This window comes from Platichthys flesus, chromosome 16 (assembly GCF_949316205.1).
Source record: "Platichthys flesus chromosome 16, fPlaFle2.1, whole genome shotgun sequence".
Lineage (NCBI taxonomy): Eukaryota > Metazoa > Chordata > Actinopteri > Pleuronectiformes > Pleuronectidae > Platichthys > Platichthys flesus.
The window spans coordinates 1628147-1641550 of record NC_084960.1 but is presented as its reverse complement, the minus strand read 5'-3'; the positions used below and the strand labels follow the sequence as shown (position 1 = coordinate 1641550).

The 13404-nt window shown below is 44.4% G+C and overlaps 2 protein-coding genes across 4 annotated transcripts; one reads left to right on the top strand and one right to left on the bottom strand.

The window, feature by feature from the left end:
• The first annotated feature begins 352 nt into the window (after positions 1-352).
• Positions 353-8041, top strand: zgc:158403 (tetratricopeptide repeat protein 39A). 3 transcript variants are annotated; one of them, XM_062408946.1, is made up of 18 exons: positions 353-619; positions 1178-1282; positions 1724-1855; positions 2075-2133; positions 2846-2913; positions 3017-3081; positions 3203-3302; positions 3405-3470; positions 3566-3674; positions 3810-3877; positions 4551-4610; positions 4808-4969; positions 5549-5640; positions 6003-6123; positions 6228-6339; positions 6436-6550; positions 6674-6790; positions 7300-8041. In XM_062408946.1, exons 1-18 carry the CDS (start codon positions 585-587, stop codon positions 7406-7408), a joined length of 1695 nt encoding a protein of 564 aa, XP_062264930.1. In that variant the 5' UTR covers positions 353-584; the 3' UTR covers positions 7409-8041. The 3 variants fall into 3 exon arrangements, with proteins under 3 accessions (XP_062264930.1, XP_062264929.1, XP_062264931.1); XM_062408945.1 differs by having other exon boundaries at positions 3566-3677; XM_062408947.1 differs by lacking the exons at positions 353-619; positions 1178-1282; positions 1724-1855 and having other exon boundaries at positions 2074-2133; positions 2851-2913; positions 3566-3677.
• Positions 8042-8178: 137 nt separating this feature from the next.
• gadd45gip1 (growth arrest and DNA-damage-inducible, gamma interacting protein 1) lies at positions 8179-10077 on the bottom strand. Its single transcript, XM_062409067.1, has 2 exons — positions 9650-10077; positions 8179-8727 (listed from the first exon to the last, which is right to left on the bottom strand). The coding sequence occupies exons 1-2, from the start codon at positions 10036-10038 to the stop codon at positions 8436-8438; spliced, it is 681 nt and encodes a 226-aa protein (XP_062265051.1). The 5' UTR covers positions 10039-10077; the 3' UTR covers positions 8179-8435.
• Between the last annotated feature and the right edge of the window lie 3327 nt (positions 10078-13404).

Genomic DNA, 13404 nt, shown 5'->3' with positions numbered 1-13404 from the left:
CTGTTGATATACACAAAAGCTATATTATATTATATTAATAGTATGTTAATCTTTAACATTCATGTATCGCTGATAGATGAGAGCTGTGTGATGTCATTTTTTCCGGTTTATTATTGTTATAAGTATTATTAGTTTGAATGAATTTACATCGTTTATATTAATTTTGTATGAATAATTAATAAAATAACTAATTATTAGTATTGCTTCTACTTCCGCACATCACACCTTAATAAAAGAGTAGGCAGTGTAATATATGTAATGTGTGTATTTTGGGTTAATGTGTGTTAGTGTGGGCTGTGTGTGTGCTTTGTGTGTCCGTGGCAGTGGTGTCCCAGAGGAGGAGTCAGACTCCAGACTCCATTGCGCTTCACTCCAGCAGCAGCTTCAGTCTCTGACGCGTCTCTGCACTTTAACGGAACTTCGTGAGCCTGGATGTCCTCTCGTGTGTCCCGGGGCCGTTTGTGTAGTGTCTCTTTGTGTAGTGTCTCTTTCTGACGTGTCTCGTGGTGACGTGTTGCTCCTGGATGAGTCCTGGTTCGTGTCCGCGCGCCGCTGAGCTGTGAACAGGTGTCCGGGCAGTGATCATGTCCAGAGAGAAAGGTGCAAATGCTGCAGGAAAGTGAGTAAACACACAACTTGTGTCTCCAGAGGAGCAGGGGACGGTGGGAACTGGTTTTCTGCTGGTTGCCACTGGCAGGTGACTTCACGTGGCTGCTGGTGGTGGTGGTGGTTGCTGCTGTGGTGTTTCAGTTGTGTTGCATGTTTCCAGTGATGTGGAGACTTTCTTCCTCACAACAACAACAACACAGGAGGAACACAACTCTACCGAGGACACTCCATTGGATTTTGCACTAATTTCATTACAACAGCTGTGACATTCATTTAAAACTCAGAGACACAATAATCTCACAGTTTAGTTCCAGTTTCAAGTTTTAATTTATCATGTGCAAGTTAACAAAGCGTCCACCAGTTCAATAGAAGGAAGTTAAATTAAACTAAAAGTTAGAAAGACAAAACTAAACCCTGAATACTTTCCAAGGTAGAGTGAGACATTCGATGCAAACTAAGTAACACAACTTTAACAGCAGGGAGTGTGTGTGTGATTAGTTGTTGTACTTGTGTGTGTCTGTGTGTGTGTATCAGTCTAAAGCGTCTGTTTTTCATGTCTCTGCTCCAGATCCTCACCCATGACCCTGAAGGAGTCCCTGGACGAGTGCATGGAGGCTCTGGACCTCTTCCTCAACAACCACTTCAACGAGAGCCTGGAGATGCTGCGGCCCAGGTAACAGTGAGCCTCCCCAGGGTCTGACCCCCCCCCCCCCCCCCCCCTGCTGCTGCACACTGGTGTCACTGAATTCTGCCAATTCATTGTGGCATCCGTGTGTAGCATGATGTCATCAGTATTTGGCTTCCGTGCCTCACTGGTGCGCTTCCTGTCAGCTGAGGGTAGAAGTCGAGCTTCAGTCCTCCAGGATATTAAGTGTTTGCTGAAGCTGACGCCCAAGGTGCTGACAGCTCTGCAGAATAAACAGTGTGCTCAGGAGAGAGAGAGAGAGAGAGAGAGAGAGAGAGAGACACTGGGGCTGTGGAGGAGGATAAAACCAGTGAGGTGTTTCCTCTTATCTTCTCCCAGCAGGAAAATGTGTTGGGAGCCCAGTATCTGTGTGTGTTTGCTCCCAGTGTGATGTGCACGGTGTTGATCCTGCGTGTGTTCCCTGTGCAGAGTGAACGACAGCATGTACCACGCTCTCATCTACGCCACGGTGCTGGAGATGCAGGCCATGATGACGTTCCAGCACGATGACATCACCAACGCCGGCCTCACCATGAAGAGTGCCCAGGAGGTCTGTCAGAGGTCAGGAGGTCAACGCTCACGTGATAAATAAGAATTCAAAACACGCATCTTTATTATAACTCCTGAATTTCCATGCTGGTCTCTAATCACACGAGCCATTTGACTGCGTGGTCACAGGAGCAGCAGCTGATGATAGAGACACTGGACACTGGTGTCTCTCGCCCTGTGTCACAGAGACAGAGAGTTAGTCTGATGCTGAAATGTCGTTTGACGTTTCAGGTTCCGACGGAAATCCTCAAGTTTGACGAACAAGTCGGACGGAGACTCGCTGACGGAAGGTAAACGGCTCGGACGTCTCTGAAAATCCTCTCAATAGAAAGATTAACCCGAGGATGATATGTAGGCTCCAGAGGGCTGAGGGGAGATTTCTGTTTTTAAATATCAAATCTACAGTATCTCAAAAGGTCAAAAGGTCAATGATATCTGGATGGTGTCTGCTTAACATTCTGCACAGATATAAAATCTATACAGGAGCTAAAGGAAAGATCAGAGGGAAATGTCAGGATTATCCTTTCAGTAGTTCACGGACTGATACCACCGTCACTAGAGGGCGCTAGTGTGGCTAAAGATAAGCAGGACGATGGTGGGGAAAGCTAATAAAGGAAAATGAAGATTCATTGATTGATTGATTGATTGATTGATTGATTGATTGATTGATTGGCTGGTTGGCTGGTGGACTTCTTCTCGTCCTTTTTCTGTTGAGGTTCAAAGATAAAACCATTTCCTCACTTGAGGCCTGTTTGAGCAGATGATAGATTTCTTTGTTAGATGATTGACAGGATGACTTCTGCTTCAGATGTGGTCGGAAGATAAAGCTTCATTATTTTTCTTCTGAATCAAATGTCACGCTATCGGGTAGAAGACAAAAGGAGAAGAGGAGAAGATCAAGTCGGGTTATTGCAACATCTGTATTTTTAGGATGTATTGCTTGGTGACTATGATTGTTAATTATCTTTGTGTGTGTTTGTCTGCGTGTGTGTGTGTTTGCAGTGCAGCTTCACGCAGAAGTGTGTTACGCAGAGTGTCAACTCCAAAGAGCTGCTCTCACCTTCCTGCAGGTACATCACCACGCTCCACCGTCCAGATGTTCACTTCAAATGCAGCGTGTGTTGTTGTTTATTTATCAGAACATCATAATGTTTGACTGCATGTCTTTGGCAGGATGAGGACATGGTGAGTTTCATCAAAGGAGGGATCAAAGTCCGAAACAGCTACTTGATTTACAAGTAAGTAAAGAGAGAACTGAGCATGTGAAGCTGCTGCCTCCTCCATGTTAGTGCATGGAGGCTACAGGACTCACACAGTATTAGTTCATGATGCTGACCTGGTGTGTCTGTCTCCGTCCAGAGAACTAAACGAATCCATTCAGTCCAACAACTGCCTCAAAGGACCCAGCCACCTGCACTTAGCGGGGGGGATATCGTTTGGAGTCGGGGCTTTCAACCTGGTAACAAAACTCCTTTAATCTCTAAACACGACGAGTCAACCAAGCGTCACGTTCGATCCCTTGTGGGTTCACCGATATTCACCCGGTTCCCTTCATCCTCAGACACTCTCCCTGTTCCCTCCACGGATTCTCAGGCTCCTGAAGTTCGCCGGCTTCTCCGGAGACAAGGTAATGATGGAGATTCCCTCTTGGTTATTAAAGGAACATGTCATGCCACTGATATACACGTGTGCATGTTCTCTACACGTGTGGTTCTGTTGCAGGAGTATGGTCTGTCCCTGCTGCATGACGGAGCCACGGGGATGAACCTGCGCTCCATGCTGTGTGCTCTGCTCCTGCTCTGCTACTACACCTTCCTCACCTTCATCCTAGGTAGTTCTGTACCGACTCCATACCTCCTGTGCATGTGACGTTCAGAAACTCTCACTGATCATTCAGCACCTTCAACGCACTCTTCTTCATATATCCTCGTGTAGCGTGTTACATCATATGTTCTGATCCTCTCAGGGACGGGGGAAGGAGAAGTGGCTGAAGCTGAAGGGCTGCTGAAACCGTTTCTGCATCTCTACCCTCAGGTGAGTCGTGATCATCATTTAAATCCATCTCTAACTATCTCATCTTCATGAAGTCACATTGTTCTGAACATCAGATCCTTCTGGAGAATCTCTCTCATCACACCGACCCTCTGGCAGTCGAATGTGATCATAACTGCTAGAAACCAAACTACAGGAACAAGATGCAAGTTGTTATGAACCACAAGTTGTTCCTTTTGTGGCTTTGTGTTGTTCCTCATTCAAACCTCTGTTCTCTTTTCTCCGACACTTCAACCTCTTCTCTTTCTTTTCTCTTTCTCTATCTCTATCTCAGTTCTTTCTCTCGGTCAGCTCCGCACCCTGATTGCCTTCATGTGTAACTCGCTCCACCTTCCACTCACACGGTCCCTCCTGCTCCATCACTCCTCAAACCTTCTTTCCTTCAGTTTCAGCCGCACACCTCGTCTGTGTTATCTCTCCGGGCCGCTCCGCTTGACTCAGGCGCTCGTGAATTCATGATCCCTGTTTCCACTCCGCCCTCTGCCCACATACCAGCCCCTCCCTGAGAGCACACTGTGTCTTGGTTAAACACAACTTGCGTGTAATTGTCGTGCAGCAGGTCTCTTGCGTTAGATAAGAATTTAACACACTCAGTGACACATTGAAGATTGGAATTGAAATGTGTGCATTGTGCTCTTTCCTCTCTTCTGCCCAGGGAGCCATATTCCTCTTCTTTGCAGGAAGGACTGAAGAAATCAAAGGGAACATTGATGAGGTGTGTTTCAGTAAATGTGTCACTAGCATGGATTTAAAGTAAAAGTAAAAGTAAGAGTAAAAGCACCTTGTTTGGAGTAAGTGAACCATGAGTTCCACAGTCCCTGCACCAATGTGCATATTACACCACGTGTCTCTAATTCACTGTCGCTCTGACATGTCACTCTACTACCTGTTGTTGTTTCTCGCTGCTGCCAGGCGGTGGTGCTCTTCGAAGACGGCTGCAAGGCCCAGCAGACGTGGAAGCAGTTCCACCACATGTGCTACTGGGAGCTGATGTGGTGCTTCACCTACAAACGAGCGTGGAAGGTTGCGTACTTCTACGCCGACCTGCTGAGCAAGGAGAGCCGCTGGTCCAAGGTGCGGAGCTGAGGTCCTTCTGTGACTCCTGGTGAACATCTGGAGACACTGAGTGACTCCTGGCGAACATCTGGAGACACTGAGTGACTCCTGGTGAACATCTAGAGACACTGAGTGACTCCTGTTGAACATCTAGAGACACTGAGTGACTCCTGGCGAACATCTTGAGACACTGAGTGACTCCTGTCGAACATCATGGGACACTGAGTGACTCCTGGTGAACATCTGGAGACACTGAGTGACTCCTGGTGAACATCTGGAGACACTGAGTGACTCCTGGTGAACATCTGGAGACACTGAGTGACTCCTCTTGAACATCTGGGGACACTGAGTGACTCCTGGTGAACATCTGGAGACACTGAGTGACTCCTGTTGAACATCTGGGGACACTGAGTGACTCCTGGTGAACATCTGGAGACACTGAGTTACTCCTGGTGAACATCTGGAGACACTGAGTGACTCCTGGTGAACATCTGGAGACACTGAGTGACTCCTGGGAACATCTGGAGACACTGAGTGACTCCTGGTGAACATCTGGAGACACTGAGTGACCCCTGTCCCTGTGCTTCCCTCTGTCAGGCCATGTATGTGTACATGAAGGCTGCGTACCTCAGCATGCTGCCCAACGACGAGTCCAGGCCGTTCGGAGAAGACGAGGTGGAACTCTTCAGGTAAGTGACACTGTTCACTTTGTGTCTGAAGGAGACACGAGCAGGAAACTGATCTGAACTTCTCTTTCAATCTAAACACAAGTACGCACAAAGGTCAAATATATCCTCAGCAATACAAAATCATTAGTCCGTCCCCTGGTAGAACAAAGAGGACATATTTATTATTCTGATCACCTTTCCCGTCCGTTGATTGGTCCAGAACCGGGTCACATGTTCATTTTGACACTAATAACTTAACATGCATCATGTGAGGATGTCAGGAGGCCACAACACCAGAGACAGGAAGAACTGTATCTCTACCTGGAACCTTTAATAAATCCTGTCTGTCCACATTTGTCTTCATTTCTTTCCTCTGTCTTCAGACAAGTTCCCTCCTTCAAGCAGAAGATCGCGGGGAAGTCCCCCCCGACGGAGAAGTTTGCGATTCGTAAAGCCAGACGCTACAAGTCGTCGCGTCCAGTCAGGCTACCGGTGCCAGTGCTGGTAAAGTTACACACACACACACACACACACACACAGACACACACACAAAGGGATCTGTGTTTGACACACAAAGCCTTGCGACATCACTTTCTGCTTCCTTACAGGAGATGATGTACATCTGGAATGGTTTCAGTATGATCAGCAAACGGCCGGAGCTGACGGAGGGCCTGCTGCAGACTTTGATGGAGGCAGAGCGCAGCCTGCAGGAGTCTCCTGGTAATGCAACACATCCTGAACCACAACCCAGGAAGCCCCTGCCCCCCCCCCCCCGTCTCTCTGCTTCCTTTAACCAACGCTTTCTCTCCTCTGCAGAAAACGAGTATTCAGTGGACGACCGCTGTCTGATCCACCTGCTGAAAGGTCTGTGTTGGAAGAACCAGGGTCAACTGAGTGCTGCTGAGGAGAGCTTCAAGAAAGTGTGTTCCAGGTGAGCTCCATCGCACACACAGTATCCCAGACGGAAACCACACAACAACTCTGAGTACAAAGTTGTGGGTCAAACTAGATAACAGTCGTGTGATCTACCTGCTTCCTGTGTGTGTGTGCCCAGTGAGAAGAAGATCAGGTTCGACCACTACCTGGTGCCCAACTCTGTGGTGGAGCTCAGTCTGCTCTACATAGACCAAGGCAGGAGGGACGAGGCCATCAAGCTGCTGCACAAGGCAAAGTAAGACAATCCCAGAGCATCAGAGAACCAGGAGCAGGACCAAGCAGAACATTGAATATGAATTATAGATATTTCTATTTAGTGATCAGTACGTTTACATTCAGAATAAGACATACAACATATTCCTGTTTTCATGTTACAGAGCAGAGTCTGACCCTCACCATTAAGTTTGATGTCTGATTCCACCAGATTTAAAACCTCAACCTGATCAGTTTAATGTTCGATGCTCCTGTTTTTAACATGTTTACATACGCTGACACATCGATAGTCACACTGGGTCCAAACATCATTTAGTTGAACTCAGGATGTATACTCCTTTAGAGCTGTCCACTTGAGATCAGATCTCAGGACTGATCTTAAAACCATGTGTGAACACTAACGTTGATAACGAGTGGAGGTGCTCAGTCAGTCATACATGTACAGACCACTAGAGGTCGCTGTCTGCCTGTTAATGAACAGGACAGAATCCCCTTGGATCCTTTTCTCATCACGTCTTCTTTGCGCTGCAGACAAAACTACAAAGACTACTCGATGGAGTCTCGCACTCAGTTCAGGATCCACGCCTCTCTGGCCAAACTCAAGGCGGATCCGGGTGAAGACGCGGACACTCACCTCTGAGACGACCTCACAGGCTCCTCCCACACGAGCTCTTCCACCTCCCTCACTGCCGTCAGCCTCGTTTTTTCAAGAAGTGAATACTGCAGTATTTAACGTTTACCCACGTTTATAAACTGAATACTCGGGAGGAGCTGTTCGGTTCACTCTGACGTCAGAGATCAACATTTAAAAACCAGGGACCTTGAACTTCTCTGATAAGTTAACGCTTGTATTTTATGGTCAATGTTTTTTGTTTACACTAGAAAATTTAAGAACTCTAAAATCTTAATCAACAATTGATTTGATAGTCACTTTAAATATCAAATGTTTTTCATTTCAAGCCCTAATAAATTGTATAAGTACGTTGTTTAGCATGAGCTGCTTATAATTCTGTCACATCGACATACTGTTGAGATGTTCATGGTATTTCTCACACAACTGTAAACTAATTTAGATATTAGTTAAAAGATTAATATTATCAGCTGGTGTTCTGAATCACATCAGCAGCTGGAACATCTGGATCAGTGTCTGCACGTCCCAACAGCTTTCAAATGTATTAAGTCATTTAAATCATAAAATAACAGTCCATGACTATGTATGAGATATGTGGAAGACTGAAGTAATTTAATAAAATGTATTAAATATTTTAATGAATTGCTGAGTTGTGGCAAATATGTTTTGTTAGGTTGCAGTGACCTTGACCTTTGACCTCTAACTTCTCTCTAAATCCATAGTTTTGTGCATCTTCTATATCTTGTAATGTGTATTCCTTAAAAACATTCTGGACAAAATTCAATCTTCACAGAGATTAATTTATTTCAGTGACAGTTAAATACGTCGGTCAAGAAACGAAACGCGGCAAACAAATCCAAACACATATTTATACTGAAGGACGAGATGATGGAGGAGGTTCTGTGTGATCAGGTCAGATGTCTGATGTCATCTGTGATGTACCGAACGAGGATCAAACTGTTCTTCACTTTAACGACCGTCCCTCTCGGCCATGTTGTTCTTTCCTCTCATTAAACACGCTCAGTTGATCCTGAGACTACGACCCGGCAGCCGGTGATGAGACCGGAGCGGCCGCCTGCTCTTCCTTCTGTCGGCGCTTCATCAGTTTCCTTTGCTTCTTCTCTTCCGCTTCTATCTCCGCGACCATTTCCACGAACTTGGGGCTGCGGGGGTCCAGCGCGTAGCCGAAGCGCTCCCTCGCCTGATTCAGCAGCTTCCCACGCCGATCTTTCTCCTCCTTCAGCCGCTGCTTGGTTTCACGCTTCTCTCGACGCCAGTCTGAGATCATCTTGGGCATCTTGGCCATGTTCGCTGCGATGACTCGTTCTCTGAGATGCAAACACAACACATTTAGTTTCTGAGAGAAACGCTTCAGCAGCAATTGGATGGATCATGTTTCAGTTCAGAGAGTGATTTCCCCCTCTAAAGGAAGAATAGTAATAACTTTATACTTTTCAACTTGTGCCACCATATGGTCCTAATCTGTCTAAAGCTTTTAATATCATAACAAAATTTAGATGTTGAGTTTATTTGGACAAAGTTTTTCAGCTACTTATTTTACATTAGAAAATCCTGAATATGTTCTACATTTTGACAGGTAAGAATTTAATCATCACGTTAAGTAGTAATCTGCTTAGATGTAAATGTATTAATTCTATTCAGACTCAGCAATACACAAAAAGTAAATGTAGTAACAAATAAATGAATAGAACCACAATCCATAATAAAATAAGATAGAAATGGAAATATTATATACCAAGTCCTACAGACTGCTTGTTTAATCATGTCTAATGTGATGGAATAAAGAAAACATGGACTCTCTGGTAAGTCATATCATTAGTTTGTGTTGTTGTGTTGAGACTGTTTTAACATTTTGATCAGATCCCTTTTCTCTTGTTTAACTTCACAGTAGATGAGTTGTTTTCTTGGACTTTTGATTCAAACACAGTGTTGACATACAGAAGGAACTAAAGGGAAATAATCTCCATTTCAATCTGATGTGTATCTGTTACACTGTATTGTCTGTTTACATTCTATATATTAGAATCCATCATTGTGTTTAAGTTCATTTGTTTATGTTTTGATTTTATAAACAGAACTTTCAGGTTTGCTGCTGTAATATGACAAACAGTGGAGATAAAGATATGATCGTTATTATCTAATGGAGAGGAGCAAACTGATCTGAGGTCAGACATTAGAGGGAGCAGGTAAACTAGCCTGTCCGATAATTGACGCATGGACCTGACTTACTTGGCCAGTCGCTTCCCGGTCTCCTCCTTCTCCTTCAGCTCGATGCTCCTCAGCATCTCCTCAAGCGGAGGCTGCCACTGCTTCTCCTCCGCGATGATCCCGTCCAGCTGCTCGGGGCTCGGCCACAGCGCCGCGGGGTCGACCCCCGACGCGGAGCCGTAGCGGCCGAACAGCTTCCCGTCGTACCGGGCCGTCTTCTGCCACTCCGGGGTCCGCTCGCTGAGCTTGTCCGGGATGTGCGGGTCCCGGAGGTTCAGCCGCAGCGGCTTGGGGTTGTAGGCCGCGGTCTGCTGCACGGTCCCGGACTGACAGCCCGCGGGAACCGGTGAAATCCCCCGGAAAGTCCGACATAACACCGCTGTCCTCCTGCACAACACGGAGGCCGCCATCTTTGTTCACTCGCAGGAAGGACCCGGGCAGGAAGTGATAGGTGTCTTCCGCTCTGCCTGTTCAAATCAGCGGGTCCTCACGTGCACTGGAAACATTTCAGGTTAAAAGTTTGGTTCTTTAATCTCCATGGAAACTACTTTATTAACACAGCACGTGTCGATATTAAAAGATAAGTTTCAAAGACAAGACTCAAAAAACCATGAGTTTAAAAACTAAAGGATAAACTGATCAATTCATATCTGCTTTTTTAATTAAAAAAAACTGAACATCGTCCATTTTCTACTTTTCTCTTATTTGAATGATTAAAAGACAAAAGTTTGGACTTTAGCTCAAAAGGGACAAATAATTTAAACAAGTTTCTCTTCAAAACGAGTGAAACAACCTAGTTTTATTGACTAAAGATTGATTGAGACATGAATCCTCAGTATGATGGACAGTGGTTCAAACTAATGAACAATTCAGTAATTTATAATCTGGATTAAAGATACTTAGAGGTGGGATATGAAAATGGAAAAACATGACATAAGTATAAATTAATAAAAACAACAAATCAGTTTGCAAGGAAAAGGCTATTTCTGCACAAAAAAAATCGATATTAATTTATTTATACACACTCATTCATTTCTTTTTATACAAATACATTATTGTATTTTAACATTTCAAGTTAGCCTATTCATTTCTATGTTTATTTAATCATTTCTGTATTTCCACAATCATTCACTCCTTTAATTTTACACTTCCTCATCCTTTGTGAATTATTTGTCGCATTTCCGCGTCCATATGTGAATTAAGTCTTAAATTAGTTTATAGTCAGATTGGTTAAAGTCGTGTCATCATTGAATCCACTTTAAGTTGAGAGGAACACAGGATATTACAAACTGTATTATATTATATATTTTAATCATTTAATCATGTATATTTAATTATTCAATTCTGCAATACTTATGTCATTTTATATTTTTCTTTCCGACCAGTCGACTCTTTGTACTCTGTTTATTTTAATAAGGCTAAATGAAAGTGCTCTCTCTCTTTGTGGCGTCTCGGTGTCAGACATTTTCCATTTTATGTAACTTCATAAGAAATTAACTTCTCCTGGTGAATGAATCACTTTCAGAGCTTCAGTGATTTTTCAGATTAAATGTTTTTCACTGGACGTTAACTTGGACGCGGTTGAGAGCAGGTGGAGCCGAGACTCTTTTAACACCTTCTTTGAACACCAGGCTCCACTGGTGCAGGGAAATAAACCTTGTGAAAAGAAAGGATCTTTGTTTTAACCTCCTGAGCTCCACCTCCTCCTTCCTCCTTCAGCAGCCTCCACCCTCCCTCAACTTTTTATATTTAATTTCTTTTCAAGCCGCGGACACAGAACAAATGGGGTTGCTCTGGAGTGCCGCACTTCCAGGGACAGATGTCATCGCTTTTTTTTGTGTCGTGGGAGCGCGCAGAGCTCTCCATCGTCATTAAAGATTTAGGGTTCCCATGGCAGGGGTAGCACTGGGCTGGAGGAGGGGGTGGGCATGACAGAGGCTTAATTTGGCTTAGGAGCGATCTGGTGCCAAGCCCGGGGCTTTGCGGATCGCATCAACGTCAGTCACAGGCAAATAGGCTTGTTAGCGGTTAGACGATAAGGGGATGGTGGCAAGGTGACAGGTCTATTTCTGAGCGAGTAGGAGGGACGGGTGCTGTGCTGATACGTGTGGAACATGCTCACCTGAATTATGACTCTGTTCATACCCTGTTAATCCAAATCCACTGGAGCTGCATGTGAGAGGCAGCGGTTCAGACACGTCGGCCTCCTGTGGGGGTCAGAGGTGAAACTCCACAGCTGCACTCGATGATGGACTGCACCTTGAAATGCAGCAGTTTGAGGTTTTGTGGGATTCGAACCAAAGAGCTCCTCCACAGGGACGTGGGGACTCCTGACGACAGCTTGAGGTTTAATGCAAACATGGTGTCGGCTCCTTTGTGCTGCCGGGAGCTGGAGAAATGTTAGCTGAGCACATTGAAACGAGCAGAATGACCCTCGGTAGAGAGCCGACCCCCGACGAGGCCCAACAGGCCCTCACACACATCTATCAGTCGTGGTTCCATCAAGATCCTTGAAGCACAACGTCGAAATATACATTATGAAATACAGATTTCCAGATTCGACCTCGATCCACAGCCACGCCGTTATTTCACTGAGCCATATCTGAATTCACCCTCCAGGTTCTGTGATAATCAGTCATGTAGCTTTTACTTAATCCTGATGAAACGCAGGTGGAAACATAACCTCCTTGGTGGTGTGAACCAGTTCAGCTCTAACGTCCTCGTCCAGTCAGATCCATGTTCTGCTTATTCTCAAGTTAAAGATTCTTCATATTTAAATGAACTCATGATGCAATAAAGTGTTGGACGAGGAAACGTCAGCTCAGCAATAAGATAGAAAGAATATTAAACAAGAAGAAGAGAGGGGAACATTTTAATAAAGTCAAATAACTAAAAAACTATATACATTAAATGATGCAAGTGTAAAACCAAAGTAACACATTCACACTGTATAATTAAACATATAAGTAAACAAACATCTGCTGGAGGAGGAAAGTTTCTCTGCGTTAAATCTCAGTTATGATCAAATATGATTCTCTTGTGGAAACACAGTGAAGCGTCCAGCAGTTACAATAACACAGATAAATAACACTTTCATATTTCAAGATTATTATTATTGTTTCAAAAAGGGAGAAGAAGTTTGTGCTTTTAGTTTTTTTTCAAATTTTATAACTCAACTTTTTTGTGTGGAAAAATCACATCAGTCACAGATGATGAGTCACAGAGTCTTAAAACATCTGGAGGGGATCTTTAAGTTTCTCTGCTTCAATCGACATGGTTTTTATTTTTAGTATTTTCATTTTTGGATGTTTGACTCTGAGACATTTATGTGATACTCGACGTGAAGCTTTTTGCATTTGTCTCTTTGCTGTCACTGCATCGAGGACGACAGTGGAAACAGGACATTGTTGTGTCCTCTGTTGATAACGTATTGACAGGAAATGTTGATTTTCAATTATGAATCTAAATACATTTTCAAGAAGAAAAGATTTGCTTTAATCATGTTTTGCCCTCTGTTAGCTGAGTAAAACAAGACCTTTAAATTAATTTCCTCTCATAATCTATTTAGAAATTCCCCTTTTAAATGAAAGCGTCTCCGCTGGCCGCCCCGTGTGGCCTGTCTAATAAAATTTTAACGGTCTTCACGTCCTAATAAACACATGCAAAATTCATGTCTAAATTGCCGCGGCTCCGGTCTCATGTCGGTGACCTTTGCTTCACTGCACCCAGTTAATCCTGTTATCACACTTCATGATTTTACAAGTGCGGCCTCCTGC

Excerpts from the sequence above, each read along its gene's own strand:
- zgc:158403 (XM_062408945.1), top strand. The coding sequence starts at position 585 with ATGTCCAGAGAGAAAGGTGCAAATGCTGCAGGAAA. Across the intron at positions 1,283-1,723 it reads CTGGAGATGCTGCGGCCCAG|AGTGAACGACAGCATGTACC; the intron begins GTAACAGTGAGC and ends TTCCCTGTGCAG. Across the intron at positions 5,641-6,002 it reads GACGAGGTGGAACTCTTCAG|ACAAGTTCCCTCCTTCAAGC; the intron begins GTAAGTGACACT and ends CTCTGTCTTCAG.
- gadd45gip1 (XM_062409067.1), bottom strand. The coding sequence starts at position 10,038 with ATGGCGGCCTCCGTGTTGTGCAGGAGGACAGCGGTGTTATGTCGGACT. Across the intron at positions 8,728-9,649 it reads ACCGGGAAGCGACTGGCCAA|AGAACGAGTCATCGCAGCGA; the intron begins GTAAGTCAGGTC and ends TTTGCATCTCAG.